This window comes from Phlebotomus argentipes, unplaced genomic scaffold, assembly GCF_947086385.1.
Source record: "Phlebotomus argentipes unplaced genomic scaffold, Phlebotomus argentipes genome assembly scaffold_4, whole genome shotgun sequence".
Lineage (NCBI taxonomy): Eukaryota > Metazoa > Arthropoda > Insecta > Diptera > Psychodidae > Phlebotomus > Phlebotomus argentipes.
This window is the reverse complement of record NW_026776174.1, coordinates 2,224,690-2,245,661: the sequence shown is the minus strand read 5'-3', so window position 1 is coordinate 2,245,661 and position 20,972 is coordinate 2,224,690. Positions and strand designations below refer to the sequence as shown.

Genomic DNA, 20,972 nt, shown 5'->3' with positions numbered 1-20,972 from the left:
TCCCATTTTCCTCACATCAACTTTGACCACTTTATGTGGCAACATAGATAGCACGCGGCAGGAAATTTTCTTCTGTTATCCATCAGAGCATCATGCTGTCTAGGATGACGAATAGCATGACACTTGGTCGACTTTCTGTGATCATCGTGGTGACACTTCTTCACTGGGTCACGCCATCGCATGCAGACGGCGGCTCGGTGGCAGAATCGGCGGTCAAAAGTGAAAATAGCACCGTGATCACAATGCGAAAAGAGAGTCTCGATCAACTGGGCAATATGCTGCTGGATTGGGCAGATGAGTCGCTGCGTCGCGGTCACATTGATGTACTTCCTGGTGTCACCATTGAGAGAAATCACAGCGCGCAGCACTCCGAGACGCGGTCGTTCGGCAGCGTGGAAAAGCGTCTCCGTGACTTTGCCGAGAGTTGCGTCATAAACGTGGATGTGGGACGAGCTCTCGGCACTGGCCGGATATTCTTCTTTAAAGGCCTCAAGAAGATGATGTGGCCCCTCTTTATCGGCCTGCAAGTCGTCAAGACGGCCCTCTTGGCACTCTTCCTGCCCAGCCTCATCGGATCCCTGGGGAAGATTGTCGGCAAAGGTGAGATACATCAACTCTCTCTCCGTGGGATAATTGCCATGTCATCTTCCTCTGCTTGCAGGCTTATCATCGGTGTCGGCATTCGGACAGCCTCAAGAACCAGTCGAAGATCTGGAATTCAAAGATAACTCCTATTTGGACAGCGAGAGTAGCTATTCAACGGGAACAGGAAATGGTATGACCAACCAGAATGGCGGGGCAACTTCTTTCATGCAGCAAGGTATGCACACACTCTTAGTGCTTCTATCAAGCTGATAATACACTGTGGTTGTCGGTGAAATAAGCCCACGTCTAATGCTTAGCATAGCAGGTTGAGTAGTAGCTTTATTTCTTTCATAATCACTGTAATCGCTCGAAGAGGACCGGAAAGTAATATAATTTATGATTATACTGCTTCCGATAGCAAGTGAACCTTTTGCCAGCACACAAGTATCAAGAATGCTACTTAGAAGACCATTCAACTCTTCAGTTAAATTCAGTCCCATTTTTGAGATTTAACAGTAATTCCATTTACAAAGATTATGCAATATAATGAATTTGATTTTACATTTTCGTATCTGGATTAATGTACCAATACATAATCATCTCCGAATAACTGAATTTCGTGACTTGTTAATTCTTCATTCAAATTTGACAGAGTTTCTTTTTTCACTAGGGCCCGTAAAACAATCCGGTGGCACACAAAATTAAGTGCGTGTAGAAAACAAAATAAACAACAAGAGTCGGGCAAAGAGATAATATTTTTTTTAAGCTTGACAGTGTTAATATGTAGGAATATTCAATCATAAAGTAGAAATTTATGGATTTTTAGATATGGAGAATACAATTGGTGGTTTAACGATGTGATAAAATTATTCGGACATCACGAAATTTTGTGGGGAAGTAAGACAATATTTTATATTAGTTGAAATATGAGAATTTAATTAAGGATTAGTGTCAGATCATTAAATTTCACGCGAAGATCCTCAATTGAATGGGAGCGTAAGAAATTTATGGCATTTCGAAGAAAATCTTCAATATTTTGCATAATTCTATCTAACGTTGACAAGATTAAGATAAGTCATGTGAATTTATGTGAAATTGTGGAAAGTAAAAGCAGTTCTTGTCTCCGGTGGCTCTTGTCTTTGGGCAGATTTCGCACGTAAATCATCCAAATTGGTATTGTGTGTTTATACGACAAATTCAGTGTGCGATGAGAAATTTCTGCTGTAAATGAAGGAAAACTCTTGAATTTTTAGTGTTATTTGCAGAGAGAGTTATTTTTTACACACACACACAATTGGTTGAGTGTGCAAAATAGACGAGAAAGTAAATAAAGCGTATGGAAAGATTGCTAATTGCACATGGTTACAAATATCTGACCCCTTAAGATGCTGCGGCGTCTCGAGGCATTTTCAATAACATCCGATTAACATTTCTTTGCCTGCACACTTGTACATGGGAAGGTTCACTCCAGACGCCGCACGAGATATTTACTTATAAATAGTGGAAAATATTAAGAGAAATTACACGGTCTTTTCACTCGTTCAAATGTGAAAATGCTGAAGATGATTGTTAATGGCGATCTCATTAATCTCTGCGTTGTTTGATTCTCGTTTCAGATAAATACGGAAATGGTGTGTTTGACGGAGCGACGTCGGAGACACAGAACAACCTCGTGAGGTTCGGCCCGAATGGCCAGAAGGTGTACATGATGGCACCGAATGGCGACTACTACTCCAAGTTCCCCAACGGCATGATGTCGGCCAAGAAGGACGACTTTAAGGTCTTCCACGACATCCCAGCGTCGTCGATGCTGCTCACGAACTACGATCCCTTCTACAGTCCTCTGCTGTCGCGACTCGATGCCATATTCCAGCAGCTGGGCCTGGGCGCCGGCGAGGAGGCCTGTCGCCAGAAGCTCGTGTGCCTAATGTACGCCAGTCCGGCCAAATATGCGCCCTACAGCAACCTCATTTCGGCCCAGCTGAGTAGGTGAGTTCCTCCGTGACTCGATGATTGCAACTTCACTCCACGATTATTATTCATCGTCATTTTTTATGGTTGAGAAGAAATAGCTCTCATTGGAAACTCCCTATCGCTTTTTCGACTGAACGCAGAGCACTGAAAAATTGCCTCGCCTTCAATTGATTTCATTTCATGAAAGACGCGTTTTACATAGATTGTGCCAAATTTCTGGGAAGAAATCTCTTCTCCGTGAAAGTAATAAATTTAAGGCACATGACTGAATGAGATAATTATTTCTTATGTCACTGTCTTGCTCCAATTGAAACACGTCCGAGTATTATAATTAATGTTATGTATCGCTACTGAATAACCTTTAAGCTTTATAAATAGGTTTTGCCTATATGAATAAGACTGAAGGCTTTAACGGTAAGTTTATGATACGACAAAAAAAATCGAATTTGAGAAATCTCGAAATGTGATTTCAAAATAAATTCATCTTCACACACGGAAAATCGTACTTTCAACGTTGTTGCAACTTTTACTCATACCTTAAGATCAAATATAAAAAAAACGTGCTAAATGCAACGCAATGAAACTATGTGAATTATTTTAAAATCTGCCTTCTGAAACCCGATCAACCATAGTTACCACTTTCCCGAGAAAGAACTAAACATTTCTTTGTAGCTCTTCTCGACAATGTTTTTGTGGTCAGCAAGCCACAACGGAATTTCTTTGATAAACTTGGAAGATCATGAGATTTGATCGTATTTCACTCTCTTCATCACTTTCGGGCAATCAAGAGATATATTGCGTGGTCATCTAACAACTTTACATTTTATTTATGTGTAATGTCTTTGTTCATATGGAGTCTCTTTCAGGTCAATTACTTAGGAGAGATTCTAATCTTAATGTTCACTCTTTTTATCTCTCACACAGGGAGCTCAATGAGCTAAAGAGGCCAACTTCGGACAACCCGGATATCATGCGCTTCTTCAAGTACATGAAGGCCGCCAAGGATGGCCAGGATGGAGTCAATTGCGACATGGCGAATCGCGATTGCATCGATCTCAAAGACAACACAAGTCCGGCTATGATAACGACATTCAACGACATCAACAAATTGGTTCACGCTAGAAAATTGCACTGATTATGCAGCTCTTGCATTTCGTCCAGTGAGCTGAAATTCAATTTAGATGGGCAAAAGAAGGCCCTCAAATTGCATAGACAATCCAATACCATTGACAGTGATTTTGCTTGTTCCACGCTGTAATTACTTTACGTATTCGCTCCATTTAACCGAAGTGCAATCTTACGTTAATCGGAATCAGTGTTATATAATTTGTGCTATAAAATGTCATCGATGTGAGGGAATTAAGAACATTTTGAGGGAGGACTTTAATTGAAATTTAATAAGTGAGGACTGCAAGACTCTAAACGTGAATTCTTCTTATTTCGCGGTAAATTGAGTGTGTGCTAACGGGAACAATGTGACTCACAATTTCGCTCTTCTGATTCATACCTTTGGCACTGCATGAGACTGATGACATGTCGGAGTAAATATTTAAGTGGCCACGAGGAGATTGAGGAGCGCAGGTGATGGTGAGAGATAGTCTCTCCTCTCACCAGGAACAATCTTAGGCAATTAATACTTTGGGTGGATGGCCAACAAAGAAAACGAAAACACTTGGATCCAAATTAGGTTAATTAATGGGAGTGTGTGTTGGAATGGGAAATGATTTTAAAAAAAAGCTTCTCTCACTTTATTCTTGTGAATCTTTTCTTGGAAATTACTCCTCCGGAGATTGTAGTAATTTATTTTTTATTTATTTTCCACTATTTGAATAAACTGTCTGTAGCCATCGAGAGCATGAACTTTTATTTATTGCCCCGCCTCACGATATTTTTGGGAAGTAAAAAGCAGACCGTGGACTTTTTGATACGTCGGTAAGTAATAAGGTAATTTATTGTATTTTTTACAGTCTGATTTATGACTGATCCAAATGAGCGAAGGAATCTCAAAGAAAGGTGAGAGATCACGATGGAGAAATGAATGTGCATTAGATGCATGTCAATATCGGTCAATCATTAAATTCTATGCATAGTGTAAAAAAAGCATTGATGTATTCAATCAATAGTACCCGACTTTCAATATCAGTTGATTAAAATATCTAAATCAAACCATACGACAAAAAAGCGAGCGTAACCACGCGATTGCGAAAGTTCAATTTCAATAATCAATAGCACCGGGTGAAATCTATGTCTTCCAGATAGAAAAATGTGTACGAAATAATTTAAAGTAAACCTCGAAGTCTCTGTGACCTCTTTGACCATTCTCTTAGTAATTGCTTCTTAATGCGAAATTTATTCAGCGCTTTGTTGGGTCTTCGCGAACGAAGAAAGCGCATTTTATGGCATTTGCCTCATCTAAAATTCACACGATTGAGTTTATTTGGAGAATCAATTGATAAATGCATGAGAAAAAAGAGCTATTTAGCACATTTTCGAACGCGATCTTCACACGTGCCGTGCCGAAGCGCTGGAGATATGATCGGATGTGTTTAGGTCGACGTTGATGAAGCTGAGAGGAAGTCGAAACTGCGATGGTCAAGAAAAATTGGTGCGATGCAGTGCAAAAAGACATTCTGGCATCAAAGATTGGGTACAATTTGATCACACACGCGATTGTGATTCGAATTTGAAGAAGAGTGTGATGAAAAGCGCCTGAGTGTCTGCAAATTTCTCATATTGGAGAAATGAATTTCTCCAGAGAGAGCGGAGAAATTTTACGATCGACGCCACTGGCCTTCGAATGTTGGTGTGCGCGCGAGGCAAGAATCTTCGATGGCCATTAGTCGGTGCAGGCGAGAAAAAATGATCACGCTGCGGCTCGCGATCGGCGATCAGCATGTGATTGTGATGCCTTGTATTCATTGAGAGATTCACAGTTCCATTGCGAAAATGCACGCTGCCAGGTGCAGACAGAGCCTCGTATTTCGGGGTGATCGAGAGGCGAGAACTCGGATCACCTATGCTTAGTTCTGTCGTTAATAGGTTCATTCACTTTTCTTGCGGCAACTCAAGCAAGTGTGAGTGATCGTGAGTGCGATCGTGGGTTCTTGAAGTCGATCGGCGCGAGGTGAAGCTCAAGTGTGTGTAGTTGTCGCTGAGTTTGGGGCCGTGGAGCGTCGTCGCCATGCGCTTAAGATCATTCTATCTGGCTGCAGTGTATTTCACGTCTTTAGCAATTCACAGGTAAATATTTCTCCATCTCATTCACGCCACCAGGCCGACACACGTCGAATCGCGCATCTCTCCTAATTAACGCCCTCCTTTGTTCCAGACATGCCGAATCAACTCACTTGCCCGCGACTATTGAGAACGACGCATCGCTCGAGGTGGTCACCCATAAAACATACAATGTTGATGAGGACTTCAGTCTATTAATTGATGTGGCTTGTCATAAAATGGAACGGTAAAGAGAATCATTTGTCTCACATCACCAAACATTTCACCCATTCGTGGAATAAAACTCTTCAATGACTATTTTTCTCATGCCAATACCTTTTTCAGACTCTGCAGAAATTCCACCAAGTTTGCAAATCGCCGCTCGAGAGATGCTGAATTTTCACTGCGCTTTATGGATGAGATAGCTGGAGAAATTGATATAATCGAAGATAAGAAAGACACCATCTTCTGTAAGATATTTACTCACTCCTTAAGCAAATTTAGCATATATTGAACACCTAATTGACCGTTGAGGGAAACGCGTGGGAATAACGGAGAAAAATAGAAACTTATTTGTTTGTCCCATGACTTTCGCGATATTGATATTTAGTGACAATAGCAGGTTAAATATTTACATTCACAATGCGTCGAAAGCCAGTGTGCTATAGAGAAATTTCGTTTGACAAGCCAACTTCAAAGCTCAATTTGAAACTGATTTTTCGATTATTACCTTTATTAAGAAAATGCGTTGATCAAAAATTGTATATTTCAGTGCAAGATGTTTGTTTTAAAATGACATTTATATCTAGAGAAAAAATGCATTTTCAATACGCTTTCTCCCTTAAATTCTGTATTGGAATGTTGTTTTTATATCAATTATCCAATTACTAGCAAATAACAATTTTTTAAACAAACAGTACTTAATTGTTTTTCATTTTCTTTCATGTCTTTGAAATTACATTTTGTCCAGTAGAAGAATATATTTTTTTTAAGCAAAATTATGCACAGAAAATATCGTAGCAATTAAACATTTTAATCTTTGATCCATTATCTATATTCTTTACAACTCTTCCACTATAATTTTCCACAATAATATATTTTGGTTTGAAGAATTGCTAATTGTTAATAAGACCGCTAATTTGTGTAACCAATCAAATTATATTAATGTAATAACAGATTTATTATCATTTCTGCAAGTTAATTTTCCATAACTTACAAATCAAATGACTTCAACGGAAAGATATTTCAATTGAGTTTCTCTCTCAACAGCGCGCGATCGTCTGAAGAAAATATTCATTCCCATGCTTCTCATCCTCAAGTTATTCAAGCTCAAGTTGCTGCTGCTTCTGCCCTTCTTGCTTGGACTGGCGAGCTTCAAGAAGATCATTGGATTCCTCATAATCATCATCCCGGGTAAATATGGGTCAAGAGCAATTAGTGGAGTATTTTCCCACCATTTAACGGTCTTCAGACGATCTAATGTGTCCCAATTCTTGTTCTAGCTGTCTTGGGATTCTTGAAGCTGCAAAGCCTGCAGCAAACGAACCACGTTGACTATCATTCAGGAGGACTTCACATGCAGTACTCGCCCCAGGGCATCGGAGGACTCAGCTACTATCCGCATCATCCGCAGAACTTCCTCCGGAAGAGCGACACATTCAGACCGGATGACTATAAGCCACGAAGACCGCCCCATTTGCCAGACTACAACACTTCCACGGACCATCGGTATCCGGACTCCTACTTGGCCATAGCGGGAAATCGTGTCCCAAGCGCAAGATCACGATTGACTCGTTGACGTGAGAAAAGAAACTTCGTCATTTTATCACTCATATTTATTGCTTTCTTCTGTCTCTTGTAAATAACATAAAATAATTATACATATACTACGGGTATATATATACACACACATTATAAGGGCAGAAATATTTGCTGAGGAGACTGTATTAATATCCATATCAATTGCACAGCATCAATTGAGAAATTAATATCTTGCAAATTATTTCACGATTTTGAGTGATGCAAAGAGACTCAAGCGAATGTCTTTTCTATGTTATTGCTCAAATGCCGAGACAGGATAAGCTGATGAGAGAATTGCATTTAATTTAATTTATTATTTAAGATCTTTTATAAATAAATAAATAAATAACTTATTGTTCTCTACTGTCTTTTAGTGTAAAAACTGTTGATCCAACGAGGATTTATGCAGGGTTGAGGTGTTCTTGAGGAGGTGAAATCTGATGGAGATCTCAATGAGCTTTGGTTTGCTTTTGAAAGTGAGTCAAGCCACATCCTTAGGGGCTTCTGTATGTGATAATTGGAGTCCTGTGAGCAACATATGTGTAGTACACGGGTTTTCGCCGGAGGGCTGCGTAAAAGAAGATGATGAGTTGTGTGATAGAGATAGTAAAAGATCAGTGACACTGATTGGATTTTATTTGTCTAACTATATTCGACTATATAGTGTGGAGAAGAACTTTCCAGAATTCTTGTGATGCTTTGAGAAAGTACAATTAGCTGATGATAAGTGTGCTAACAATTTTCTAAGATCACAGATCAGTGATCTCTCAATTAGAGTTAGGGTTTTCTGGTGAAAGTCTTCTTCCTCGCTTTATGGGTTCTCATCTCAATTTGCCGTTGCATCCACATGCACTCGAGAGAAAAATCTTTTGTGAAATAATTCCAAATAATGATAATTAACGAGGTGGTTTATAGATGAAGAGCGGCTAAATTAGGTCCAGTACCGGTGATCGTGCACGATCATCTAGAGCGAGTTGATGAGATTTTGCGAGTTTGATGGATTTCTTAAGCTCAATGTTTTGCTCGTGAAATTCCTCAAATGCATCAAATGAATCAGCGAGTTCCTGCATTTTCTGCAGTTATGAGTGCACGATGTTCAAGACATTTTCGTCTTGTGGAATGGATAAACAACATTGGAGAGTTGGATGCTGTGGCATGGAAAGTACGCTCTGTTTTTTGTGCTAATTGCTCTACAGATTGTTGAAAAAACGCCACGATCACTTTCACATCTGCGCGAGTCCACTTTGTAATTTAACTCATGTCAAATATACCATGAAAATGCGCTGTTCTTGTGCTTCTCTGGGTGGTTGAAGATGGTGATGTTGAGGAAAGAGGAATTGGACACACGGGTATTTAGGCATTTGTGGATGGAAAGGAGGTGAGGCTGGCAAGTGTGTGACACGCACCATTGATTTTGGGTGATTTTCCTCGCATCGCAGGAGGATGGCTTGCTTATAAGAAAAATCATTTTACAGTAATCAGAGCGGAACAGATTTTTACAAATAAAAAATATTTTAATACCATTATAAATTTACACAATGATTGGAAATTGAGCTTGATTGAGTCTTTTACAATTATTTATCCACAATATACTTTTCATCTAATCCTACTTCTTTTAGTTCTTTTTTGCTGCATCAACCACTACTAACTCAACAATGGTATTTTTCATCTTGACTAAACCTCCTTCGTCTTCATCTCTATATGCAAAAATTACACATTTTGAAAAAAATTAAACTCTGTCAAAAGTTGCAATGAAGAAATGTCTCAATAAATAATTAAAATAAATAAATAAATAAATAAATTACTTGCTGCTTCAATTGTTGGTTGCATGAATAAATTAAGGAGATCTTACGGCTAGGGAAGATGCGGATTTCAGGAGAATTGAAGGTTGAGGAATTTGTCTAAACGCACAAGCCAGAAGAGTTAATTTTTCATTAGTAAAAAATGAACCCACCTGAGAGGTCTTGTCGTTTTATCTTGGCAAGGCCGCTCCCAATTTGGGGCACGAGTGGCGACGTGGCGTTGTTGGCGGCCTCAACGGCGGCCACGATATTGCTCTCGGCCGCGAGGGGGTTCTGTTGCTGCTGCTGCTGCTGGAAGGCCTGCAGATCAGGGCTTATGTGATAGGGAAGGAACTCGCTTCCTGATGCCACAGCGCCGCTCAATGGTGAGTCCAGCTCATAGCCGTTGTAGGGCAGATATTCCGGATGCTCCATGCCACCGTGTCCCATGACCCTGAGAATGCAGAAAAGGAAGTAGTTTTGCTGTTAGGCATTCGGCCATGGAATGGTGCATTGTACACATACCTTCTGAATGTCATTGCTGCGGCAACCAGGAAGGCAATCTTGGACAGCGCAAACGCCTTGAATGTCAGCAGAGCGACACTTGTGATGGCGAGCATCATCCAGCCGACAGCATTGAAGGCCAAGAAGGACGGGATGAACAGTCGCATGGGCCGGTGTTTGTGATGACGTCCTTTCAGCGTGAAGCAGAAAGAAATCCGTGGTTAGAAACGTGGGAATAGAGTGGGAAATGAGTGATTGACTTACGTGATTCCTCATCGGTACCCTTCCTGAGCAGGGACACCTCCAGGTAGCCACTGTGGTCCTCTGATTGCTGAATGCTGAACACCACCGGCCCCAGAGGAATCCTCACAGCGTTGCCACTGAGGAAGTTGAGGAAGTTCGAGGAGCGCCCCTCGACGACAGCCTTCCGCTCCAGCGGCACCACCTTGAACACCCCAAAGTCCACGGACTCCTTGCGACTCAGCCTCTCCGTGACCTGCTTCGCCGCCCCGTCTATGCACGAGGCGTTATTCACGCAGGACCACGTCATCTTGTCCGCAATGGAGGTATCCCGGTGATGGGGCAGCGGCGTGGCGGTCACGGCACTTAGCAAGCAACATACCACAAAGACTATCGAACACTGTTTCAAGCACATCCTTTCCACGTCAAATCCGTCTTCCGACACTATGTCAAAGTAAGTCTCTCCTAGGGCGTTTCGGGCGTCTCTTCGCCTTGCTTGGGTTGCACAAGACAGCAAGAAGAGAATAGGAGGAGGACAGGTGTGGTCAATATTAATCCAATTATTCCTCCGTGTTTGGATGATTGAGAAGCACTACGGTGCATTTGTCGATTACACCCACTTTTATTCTTTTCACACTTGGTGAACAACCCCACCCGGGGATGGGATGCTGCACACGCGAATTTCATTTATGTGCATCTGCATCATAAATTAATTATACAAACAATTTGTTGCACCTTCGCAACATGAGCGTCGAGATGAGAACTACACTACTTTAATGCCATAGACTCAATTTCTCTTTTTCCACCATATACAAAATGCCTCCCTTCGGAAAAGACTTGCGGATCTCAATTAAATATGTATTTGCATACATAAAGTACCAAGTCTGGATGGGGTGGAATATTAGACGGCGTAATTAGTAAACGTATTATTAGTTTGCAATAGACAGGAAATGGGTTGCATTCATGAATTTTATTATGCAAATTCTAAGGATGGCCTATTAAACCACGAAATCACTCCATTGAAGACTTATTTTGATATCTCACAAAAGATTAGAAAAAAAAACATAGAAAACGGGAGAAAATTGAAGTAAGTTTTTGTTTTTGTGCTTAACATGAAACCGAGGGTAAAAGTCACTCAAAAAAAGTCTACATAAGCAATTTACCATTGAAGATCACCCGCGATTCGCGATTGTGAGCAACGGAGAAAAATAGCATGTGCGTAAGTTTGGTCAAAGCACGATAACTAGGCTGAGCATTGATTGTTTATCGTTTCATTGCGGTCTATCTCATGTAAATACACATTGTATAAATTTCTCATCATTTTCTAATACCAAGCATATCTCTCTCTCGCTCCCTCCGTTGAAATTATTTAGAAATCAATCCATGAAATACCGGGCCGAAGAAATTAAATGCCTGATGAAATTTTTAGGGTGTTTTTTTCTGGATGACGGTTGCACTCTCTAAGTAGCTTAATTGCACAATAACTGTCCAGCAATTATGCTGTTATCACACATCCTAAACACTATTGGTATATTTGAGGATGTTGAAAATAAAAAGTAAATTCAATACTCACCAAACATTGGCACAGATCCATCGTCTGTGCATAAGATATTCCTCCCCCATCACTATTATATGGGTTATCATGAATTTCACTCGCTGTAGTAAAAAACCATATTTCATGGGTGAACTAATGCAAGCAATTTACAATAAAAATTCCATTTATCAAATCAATCGAATAGATAATTTCGCAGATGAAAAAGTACGCATAGTCAAATAGTCACAAGATTTGTGAAAATGAAATTATTTGCACTGATTTTTTCATGCACATTTGATGATAAGACAGACAGTTCTTTATTCGTCTATTCCATTGGGGAAATTGTGGTGGAAAGAAATAGATAGTCAAAGAGAAAATGAAAACAAAAACAGTTTATAATTATGAGAACTTCTCCCAGGAAATTATGAATGGTGGTTAATTGGGAAGAATGAATCTGCAATTATCTCATCTTTGTGCAAAACACTTGAATTAAAATCACAATTCTTGCATAATACTGCTCAGTAGAAGTAGATGAACATTCCTGATAAGGACAGGGTTAATTGGTACTGTTGAAGACACATTAAGAATCGTATTAGCATTCCCACCACCGCAGAATAGCTGTAAGTGCAATTGAAGATCTCACTATCGAATTAATTTATGTGATTTCGATTCGTATTCCGGAACATTGATGAAATATTTACAAGAATATTTGCAATTCTGAAGAGAGTTGCGCAATTTCATCGTTGAAAGAAACTGAAATGATAAGAATTGATTAGATTTGAATTCCTTCCTATCGTCTCGATTTGTGAAATGTTTCACTAATTAGCTCGTAATCCTTTTTATAAATTCATCAAAGTGAAATCTGTCTGTTTTATCGACTGAGAAAGCCTTTTCGCTAAAATCCAGTTAGATGAGACGAAAATGGAATTAAATTAATATGCAAAATCTGAGCTATTAGCATGCACTTCACTCTTTTTTCGCCAATAACTTTCCACTCCACTTATTTGCTAGCATTTGGTCTGCGGGCGGGAAAAATCGTGCGGTTGCTTGCCTGTGTTGGTGTGAAATGAAATCGAAATATTTGTGACTCTTAATTAACAAGAATTCATTAAATGGGGAGGAGAAGTAAAGACGCCTCTCGTAGTGGTGGAAGATGAAGATTTATCGTTGTTTTCGAAATTTGTAATTAATTTCTCTGCTCTGATGCTGCGATGGTGGCAAAAGAGGATGGCAAAAGCGCCTAGTTGGCGGCAAAAGTGGCGACAAAAGTGATGTTATACGATAGTTTTTCAATTTGTCCAACGCGTCTTTTCTTTTCTTTCCTCAACTCCTTTCGATGCGGCAAGAGGAGTGATTCTCAGATGGGTATTCACGTTCAATAAATCATCTGTTGCGTAGCATAAATTAATACGACTTTTAAATTATCTCCTCTTAACGGTTTAATATATCTTTTGTCGGAATTACTCTACTTTGTTGGCTCTGTAAATTTGCTGGTCACAGAGGAGTGTACACTTGAAGGGGAGCAAAAAGGTCTCCATGTCTAATGATGTGATACACATTAGAGTGTGTTTTTGGGGGGAAAATTGAGAAAGAAGACTTTTTTTCGATAGTTTCTTGCGGATGTTCCGGCTAAATTGCTCTCGTGAATGCTCCATTAATCCCTCTCGATGGCCTCCATATTCAGGCACAATTGCTCAAGTAGACAGAATTTCTAAAAATCAAAAAAGAACCTCTGAATAGTACAATGAAGCGTGTCCAAGAAAGTCTTTTTCATTGATCTACATCCCAGAAGGGGATTCCTCGTATATAATGGCTCGTGAGACGAAAGAATGGAATCAGTGCTGTGATAGAACTCCCCAAGTGAACCAATAGTCTCGTCAATTGCTCTGAAATGGTGTTCAATGGTGTCTCGTGGTGCATCCTCATAGGATTAAGTCTCGCGCACTTCGCTGCGGCGCAGGAGGAGTCCACCGCGAAGAACTGTAGTGACACAGCGTGTCGCAGTGGGCGAGTGCTGAGGAATATATTTCACTATGTGACAAGTGACGGTGGCGGGAAGCCACTGGTGTTAGTTCCTGGCCTCGAGATTGTCCAGTTGCCGGCCCAAGAGACTGCCAGGTCGTCGGATTATGACGACCTGAAGCATCAGAGCTTCTTCACGCGAATCGCCAAGTATCTGCAGACTCATGAGATCAAGATCAAGTTCCCAGATCTCGTGGGTCAGACGGAATTCAACGAAGTGCTCGCCGGCACAATGAAGAATATCAATGAGGGTGAAAATGTCGTAGGTAAATAGTTCGCAAACATGCTAATTAAGGGTTTTATCACGGAAATATGAACAGCATAGTTGATATGTCAGGAACAATGTGCTATAATTGAAGCTTAAACGAGAAAGAGAGTAAAATATTTCTTCATACATGATCTGATAAACTCTCTTGAGATATTCAGATACTTCTAAAATTTCGAATTAGTAAAAATCATCAAAATTCTTGAAAGAACTCCATAGAAAGTGAATACAGAGTTCTCTCTATGTCTCTTCCTCTCGCTGTCTATGAATTTACGAAAGTAAAAATGATATCAAAATCATACATATGCATAAACACCCCTTGGCAAAATCTCAATTCTCAAAGCATTAATTACTATCGATAACCTATTTAATAAAAGAGTAAATGCATCGCTTTCACTAAGCCGGAACCAGCCGGAACAGCATTGAGATCGTTCGCTCATTAATGGTGAATAAATGCACGCAAGATCCGCACCATTCACAAAAGTGAAAACTTCTTGTGCCAACCAACGGATCACCATCCGTGGTTTCGTTGTTTAGCGGAGATATTACTAAGTGGATTCGCGATGGATGTTTGCACAGCGAAAGAGGCACCGGATGGTGCGAAGAGGCGAGCAACTGCACAAGTTGCAATGATGGTGATTTGGGTGTTGGCGCAGGAAACAATAGCTGGCAATTAAATATCCATTACGAGACATACAATCCATCTTGGCCGTATCGCATCGCGGCGGACATCTCTACCCAGAGACCCACAGAGAGTTTCTTCTCCGGCCAGCTCCAGGATGAACGCCATCCGCCTCGACTTTGGGCGTTTCCATGAGAAAATTCACTGGCAAATTGCCAGAGTCGCGAGTACCATTTATGCTGGTGGCCGTGACATGAGCTGCGGCACGGAGAGATGTGAGAAAAAAGTGCGTCTCTTGGTGGTGAAAAAAAGACACATCTCTCAATGAAATTTCATGCCGCACTGACCATTCTCCTACTTTCCGAGGAACGACTTTCATTACTTTCATAAAAATCGATAAATAAAACACGGATCTTGTTCACTTGGGACGACCTTTATTCGCACACTCTCATGTCTCTCTTGTGCCGGTGATTCAGCACAGATTCAGTGCAAAATGCTCCTCGCACGGGTATTAATACCGCGTAAAAAATATTTTAATTTTGCATGCATTCAGTATCACTCCACATTTGCATATAGAGTGCCAATTTTGTCCACCAGCCATGAAACTCACCCGACTTTTGTGGATGACATCAATGAAAGAGATAGTCTCAGAATACATGAATTTAGCCACGAGATGCCCAACGTGCTGAGAATTGGCACGAGAAATTGGCCATTTAATTCATATCAATCCTTCCCAGGCACATTAATTATCATTGTTTGGCTGTTTTCTCCTTATCTGGACGTCAAATCGTCTGCCCAAATTTACAATGGTGTCGCCATTATCTCTAAAGACACACTAAATGTGAGAATTATGGCGAGAGAGGATATGGTAATTGATTGGGAATTAGGCTTCTGTGAGTAGCCTAAAGAGAGACATTTTTCTCTCAGAGATTTCTTCACTGCAGCAATATTTAACATTTACATGTGATTTAAAATTTTAAAATCAAATAATCCTCATCAAAAGTTGTTAAACTTTCACATACACTGGGAGAGTTTGAATTAATTTATTTGAACGATTGCAATGCCTCCCGGTTGAGGTGAATTATAAAATTCCGTGTAGCAAATCTCCTAAGCAATTATATGCATGTAAAGTCTTTTTGTTATGTACACGAAGAAATGCAGTTGAATCAGTTTAATTTCAATTAGAAATTATGTCAGTGTGAAAATGATAATTTTGCGCTTTTCTCCTCTTTTTCAGAGGGACGAAAGAAGGACAAGGGCGGCCTCGGAATGGTGATGATGATGGGCATGATGATGGGTATGTTCTGCGAATGTTTATTCCTGGGTTTCGGGATTAATTCTCTGTCTGTCTCCTTGCAGCCAAGATGATGGCAGCTCTTGGTCTGGGAGGAGTGGGTGCTCTGGCGATGAAGGCTCTGGGAGTGTCCATGATGGCTCTCATGCTCGCCGCGATCATCGGCATCAAGAAGCTGGCCGATGGTTCTGGTCATGACGATGGTGGCCATCATGTTCAGTACGTAACGGCCCATGATCACCATCGGAAGCGCCGAGAGGTCCGGAGAAACCTAGACATGCCGTATCGAGGCTGGAAACAGCACTCCCTCGCAGAGTAGCGCTCCAGAATCCACCTGAGCTAACCCAAATGATCGAACTTCCATCGGAAGTCCTACTGAATTGTTTTATTTATGACACCATCTACCTATTTATTGTAATTTATTTTGTGCATAAAGAGTGACTTTGCTGAAGATAATCTGTTCACTTTGCCTTCTTTCTCTGCTTCATAGTAGAGCAATCACAATGTGTGCAAGAATGAAAGCCGCATTTACTTCTTGATCATTCAATTAGACAAGTTTAGTACATGACAATATCTAATATCATAATCTCCACATGCTGTTATGTGTATGTGAGATCATCATCATCATCGGCAGCTGAGGAACAGTCATCTCAGGTATTTTCATGTTGGAAGAGCAATCGACCCAATAACCCACTTTGTTTTTATTTTATTTCATATCTTCAGTTTCACAAATTCTCCTAAAACACGGAACCAGCCAAAATCAAAATACAACCTGTGTTATACATACATTATACATATTGCCTGACACACTGTGCCGGTAAAAAAGGCGTGTTTCATTCTCTTGCAGCGTTTCCTGTGCATGCCGCTGGTGAGATCAGACGAGGAAGATCACCATGCCCACAATGGTCTCATCAGCCATCGACGGGTTAAAGAAGATCAAGCGCCCCGGGTGATCTTTGGGCGGATAAAATTGGCTGGCATTAGCTGCAAATGAACTTGAACGTGATCTTCAGCCTAAGATGATGATCTTTCACTCTCACGTGCTAAAATGTTGTCTCTATTCAGCAGTAAATATGGGGATCATGGCAAAAAGTTAAAAATAGTCTGACCATAAAATCCATCGGGGCAGTGAAAGTTACCATAAGGCTCCATTGATCATCGTGATCGCACATTTATCGATTCGCTATGAGTTATCACGTAATATGACAGACACACGAAATTTTTACAATGAAAATTTTCGATTAGTTTCACCCATCGAGAGAGAAAATCCATTCACACGCAACCTCAGCGAGAGCCCAAAAAAAAAGATCTTGAGGCACTACTTTTGTGACCCAATAAATCTATCGCGTCACCACAGATACCGCAAATTGTTGGCTAATTGATATCAATGAGGAGGCGAAATTTCACAAGATCGCACCCATCAGGGAAATGATCTCCAACCCAGATTACCTTAATTCTCGCTTCGCTCATGAGATTTTCCACTTTCACATTGAGGAAATTTTCACCAAATGACCAAAGATGACTGCCACAGATAGGCTAGGAAGCTACTCTACGCGGTGGCAAATGAAGTGGATGTAAAATTGAATGAAACTGATCATCTTTGGGATCGCCATTTACAGTGTGAAATCCATTGAGTGGACTGGAGAAATAGAGTGCTTGCGGGCAGGTAAATTGCAAAGTGAGCAGTTGACTTGGTTCACTTTTGTTGCCACTTCTTTTGGCATAATCAAGATGCGTTTGATCGCGAGAGATCGCCGCAATTGTGTACGTTCGCACTTCGAACTCCACTCATAAATTCATTGAAGGCGCGCGCGCGCGCAATACAGGTGAAAAGGCACCTTTGGTCATTTGGAGCAAATGAGGAAATGCGCAGAAGAATGCTACTAGTTTTGTCTGGGTGATCGCATTTTTTCTGCACTCAACAAGAGCAACCCGAGAGTCTCTTAGCGAGAAAGTCATGCAATTGAGGTTCACCAGTTGATCTGTGATTGCCGAGGGTATGAAAAGATCAGCACGACATGATCGATCCTTTCAGTTTCACTGAGACATCTTCAAGTGGCGCATGCAGATGAATTGCACTAGACAATAGCTCCGAGGAGGACGTGGAATGCTGTGCATTTGGCCTCGTGGCGGACACGCGGAATGCTGACTATTTGCACGATCGCGGAGCGGCAATGTCATGGGCACGGCCGCGGCCTTCCGCAGAACTCGGTCAGCGATCGTCACCAAAACAGCCTATTCTGCTGTCACCTGGCCCGTCATTTGCCTCACTAATTATTGCGATTATCGCATTCTGCCGAGATGTGCTCACCTCCAATCATATCGCTTCTGGCCGCCTCTCGCTCTCGAGCACTCCAGCAGATGAAATAAAGTGGTACAGTAGGTCACTGACCAAAGAATGTCCATCGATCTCCAGCACGGCATCTCGGCAGAAGAGACACACCGAAGGGGAACAGCAGGTAGACAGAGTTACTCTTGCTGTTGATCATAGTTTGAGAATGCTAGGTTCACTTGATTGATTTGTATTTGAACTATAATGCATAGAAAACATGTGCAATATGCTTGAGTCAGCCAATGTCTCTGGGTCGCTCACAAATTGCGCGATTACCCCTGTTTCGGCTGCTGCATATTGGCTATTGTACGTGGATCTTTGGGTGCGCGCTTCTGTCCCAATCGCCAATTTATATCGTCGTTTATATAACAGTAATACCAACAGTCAGTAAATCATCGAAATTGCGACGATGATCAACGAAAATTGAACGCCCAATCCTACTTTTTGTCCGCCTCGTGGAATTTCATGGTGTTTATTTTTGTCTTGTATGTAAATTTTCTGCGTCATCCGCCAAAATGTGGGACTCGAAGAAAGCACATGGGAAGCATTGTTCCACTCCACTCTCAGATATGACCCATTTCCCTTTTTTTAGCGTTGTCTCCACCTGAAGATTCTCTTGTCAAAAGATCTTCCCTCTCCCTCTCGCACACACTCAATCGAACGAGAAATTTCGTCAGCTTCCTCGCCCATAAGATGCCGATCGTTGGAAAAAAGAAGAAATGCCGAGAAGTGAAAGGTCACGCAATTTATTAAAATTTCACTTGTTCGGCTCCTTTGGCCAAATATCGTGGGCAATTGCAGGCCGCAAGAAAAATTACTTAATTCACGACAATTTCTCTATCTCCGATGAGTATTTACTCTCCCTGCAATTATGTCTTTTTCACCTTTTTTCCGCGCTCCGCCCAGAGCTTTCTTTCTGATTGTCTTTTTTTGGTGTCTCGCACTTTGATATGAGCAATCTTCCATGTTATAAAATTACAAACCTAATTATGTGCAGGAAATATTTGCCAATCATATCACTTATTGGTGCTGCAAGACTCAAGTCGCTTCACTCTCTTCGGCCAGTGCTTCTCGTGCCCCTTCTGCCTCTCCACCCTGACAAAGAAATGCGAATATTGGAAATTCAGCCGAGATAACTCGGTAAACTGTTAGGCCTTATTCAACACGCCAGCCTCCTCGGCGGCCTTCTTCACCCAATTCAGACAGTTCATCGTTAGCAAATCCATCACATAATGGGAACTTTAACTGTCTTTGCGGAATTCGCTGGTGGAAAATTCTTGCAAATAAAATCAATGAACGCCTAACAGTGTGTGAAAACGTACTAAAAACACCAAAAATTTCTTTTTGCCGCCTCTCGTCCAAAAATTACACAGTAATAGACAGCTCGTTTGACATCTCATGTATGAAAACTGAAGAACTCTTCGACAGCAAAAAAAATGTCGAGGGGTGAACAGACGAGTTGCAAAGATATCATCATCAGGAGAATTATCATAAAAAGATTTCTAATTTATGGTTGTTTAACTACGCAGTAGATGTCGAGATAAATTAATTAATTTTATGAATGCCATCATGTGTTGATTAAATGGCAAACATTGAATGTCTTCTGCATTAATAGCTAATCAGATCATGATTTTATGCAGCAAAATTTCACGTAAAATATTTTATAGCAAAATTTCCGTACTTTTCCCATTAAAAACGTTTTTCAACATATCTTTCCTTCACTTAAAACATTTCTGCAAATCCAGAACAAGTTAGAATTACAAGCATTTATGAAAACTGGGTTTTATCGGAAAATTGGATGAGCATAATTAGTGAATTTGCTTATAAAGCACTAAATGAAATTTCCATTAAGGCTATTAAGCATTCATACTTCACACTATGTGTCGTTCGGTAAATGTTTGAACGCCCCAATTTCGAAGATCATTTCACGGACATTGTGAGAGACTTCGATATCAAGATGCACCGCTCTTAATGTGTTTTTGATACAGAGAAAGTTGCGATTATTTTGAATGCGTTCTTAGCCCCTTGGCGAGTGCTTGACTCAACATGCGGCTCATCTTTGTGAATTCATTCTCTGCGGAAAGCAAAAAAGTGCCTTATGTGAAAGTTCTTGAGTTCGTTTTCAGCCGCGATGGAAGGATGTCAATCTCTCTACTTAATTGAATAATCTGGATTTTCGTTTTCACTCGCGGGGAAATTAATTTCCCGGGAAAGATGAATGGAGGCATCGCGGTAATCACTTAAGCCATCCTCATTAGGCGTGAGCAGTTAACCCGAGCCGACTGTGCGGCGAGAGTGCAGAAGATGTGCTGGAAGAGAAGCAATTGGCGGATCTGCAGCATCCCGGAAATCGGGCAGGCATGGAAGAGCAGTCCCAAGAGCGGAAGTTGATGAAGAAATTGCATGTATGCCGAAGCGGCAAATGCCAATCAATCACTCCTCCGGTATGCTGATTTGGGGAAAGTTTTCGCGCAGCGATGATGAAACCGCAGCATTAAACATGTCAGAAAAGAAATTATTATAACGGTCATACGGCAATATTCTTTGTAGACACTCTCTCGGGCAGCCAAAGGAAAATTCACTGCAGTATAAATATCTGTTTATGGAAGCCGCGCCATGCACGGGCATGTATATTCTGTTTTGTTGTTTTCAAGAAAGCGCGAGGGAAATGGCGGCGAAAGAATTGGGTCACTCGCTTGAAATTGATGTTTGAGCCGTGTCTCTTGTCCCCGCGATCTCATTGCAGCTTGCTCGGGTGGCAGTGGAAAAAAGAGAGCGAAGATCTTCAGTGTGGTTTCTTTGCCAA

The 20,972-nt window shown here is 41.0% G+C and overlaps 4 protein-coding genes across 4 annotated transcripts; 3 read left to right on the top strand and 1 right to left on the bottom strand.

Annotated features, from left to right (window-relative positions):
- The first annotated feature begins 104 nt into the window (after positions 1 to 104).
- LOC132257876 (uncharacterized) lies at positions 105 to 4,403 on the top strand. Its single transcript, XM_059754919.1, has 4 exons — positions 105 to 600; positions 662 to 820; positions 2,202 to 2,574; positions 3,484 to 4,403. The coding sequence occupies exons 1-4, from the start codon at positions 105 to 107 to the stop codon at positions 3,692 to 3,694; spliced, it is 1,239 nt and encodes a 412-aa protein (XP_059610902.1). The 3' UTR covers positions 3,695 to 4,403.
- Positions 4,404 to 5,740: 1,337 nt separating this feature from the next.
- Positions 5,741 to 7,837, top strand: LOC132257875 (uncharacterized). The gene is made up of 5 exons (XM_059754918.1): positions 5,741 to 5,799; positions 5,888 to 6,019; positions 6,118 to 6,242; positions 7,042 to 7,185; positions 7,275 to 7,837. Exons 1-5 carry the CDS (start codon positions 5,741 to 5,743, stop codon positions 7,568 to 7,570), a joined length of 756 nt encoding a protein of 251 aa, XP_059610901.1. The 3' UTR covers positions 7,571 to 7,837.
- Positions 7,838 to 9,444: 1,607 nt separating this feature from the next.
- On the bottom strand, positions 9,445 to 10,512 carry LOC132257874 (uncharacterized). The gene is made up of 4 exons (XM_059754917.1): positions 10,140 to 10,512; positions 9,879 to 10,047; positions 9,527 to 9,807; positions 9,445 to 9,473 (listed from the first exon to the last, which is right to left on the bottom strand). The coding sequence occupies exons 1-4, from the start codon at positions 10,510 to 10,512 to the stop codon at positions 9,445 to 9,447; spliced, it is 852 nt and encodes a 283-aa protein (XP_059610900.1).
- Positions 10,513 to 13,522: 3,010 nt separating this feature from the next.
- LOC132257873 (uncharacterized) lies at positions 13,523 to 16,153 on the top strand. Its single transcript, XM_059754916.1, has 3 exons — positions 13,523 to 13,919; positions 15,778 to 15,837; positions 15,900 to 16,153. Exons 1-3 carry the CDS (start codon positions 13,523 to 13,525, stop codon positions 16,151 to 16,153), a joined length of 711 nt encoding a protein of 236 aa, XP_059610899.1.
- Positions 16,154 to 20,972: the final 4,819 nt, after the last annotated feature.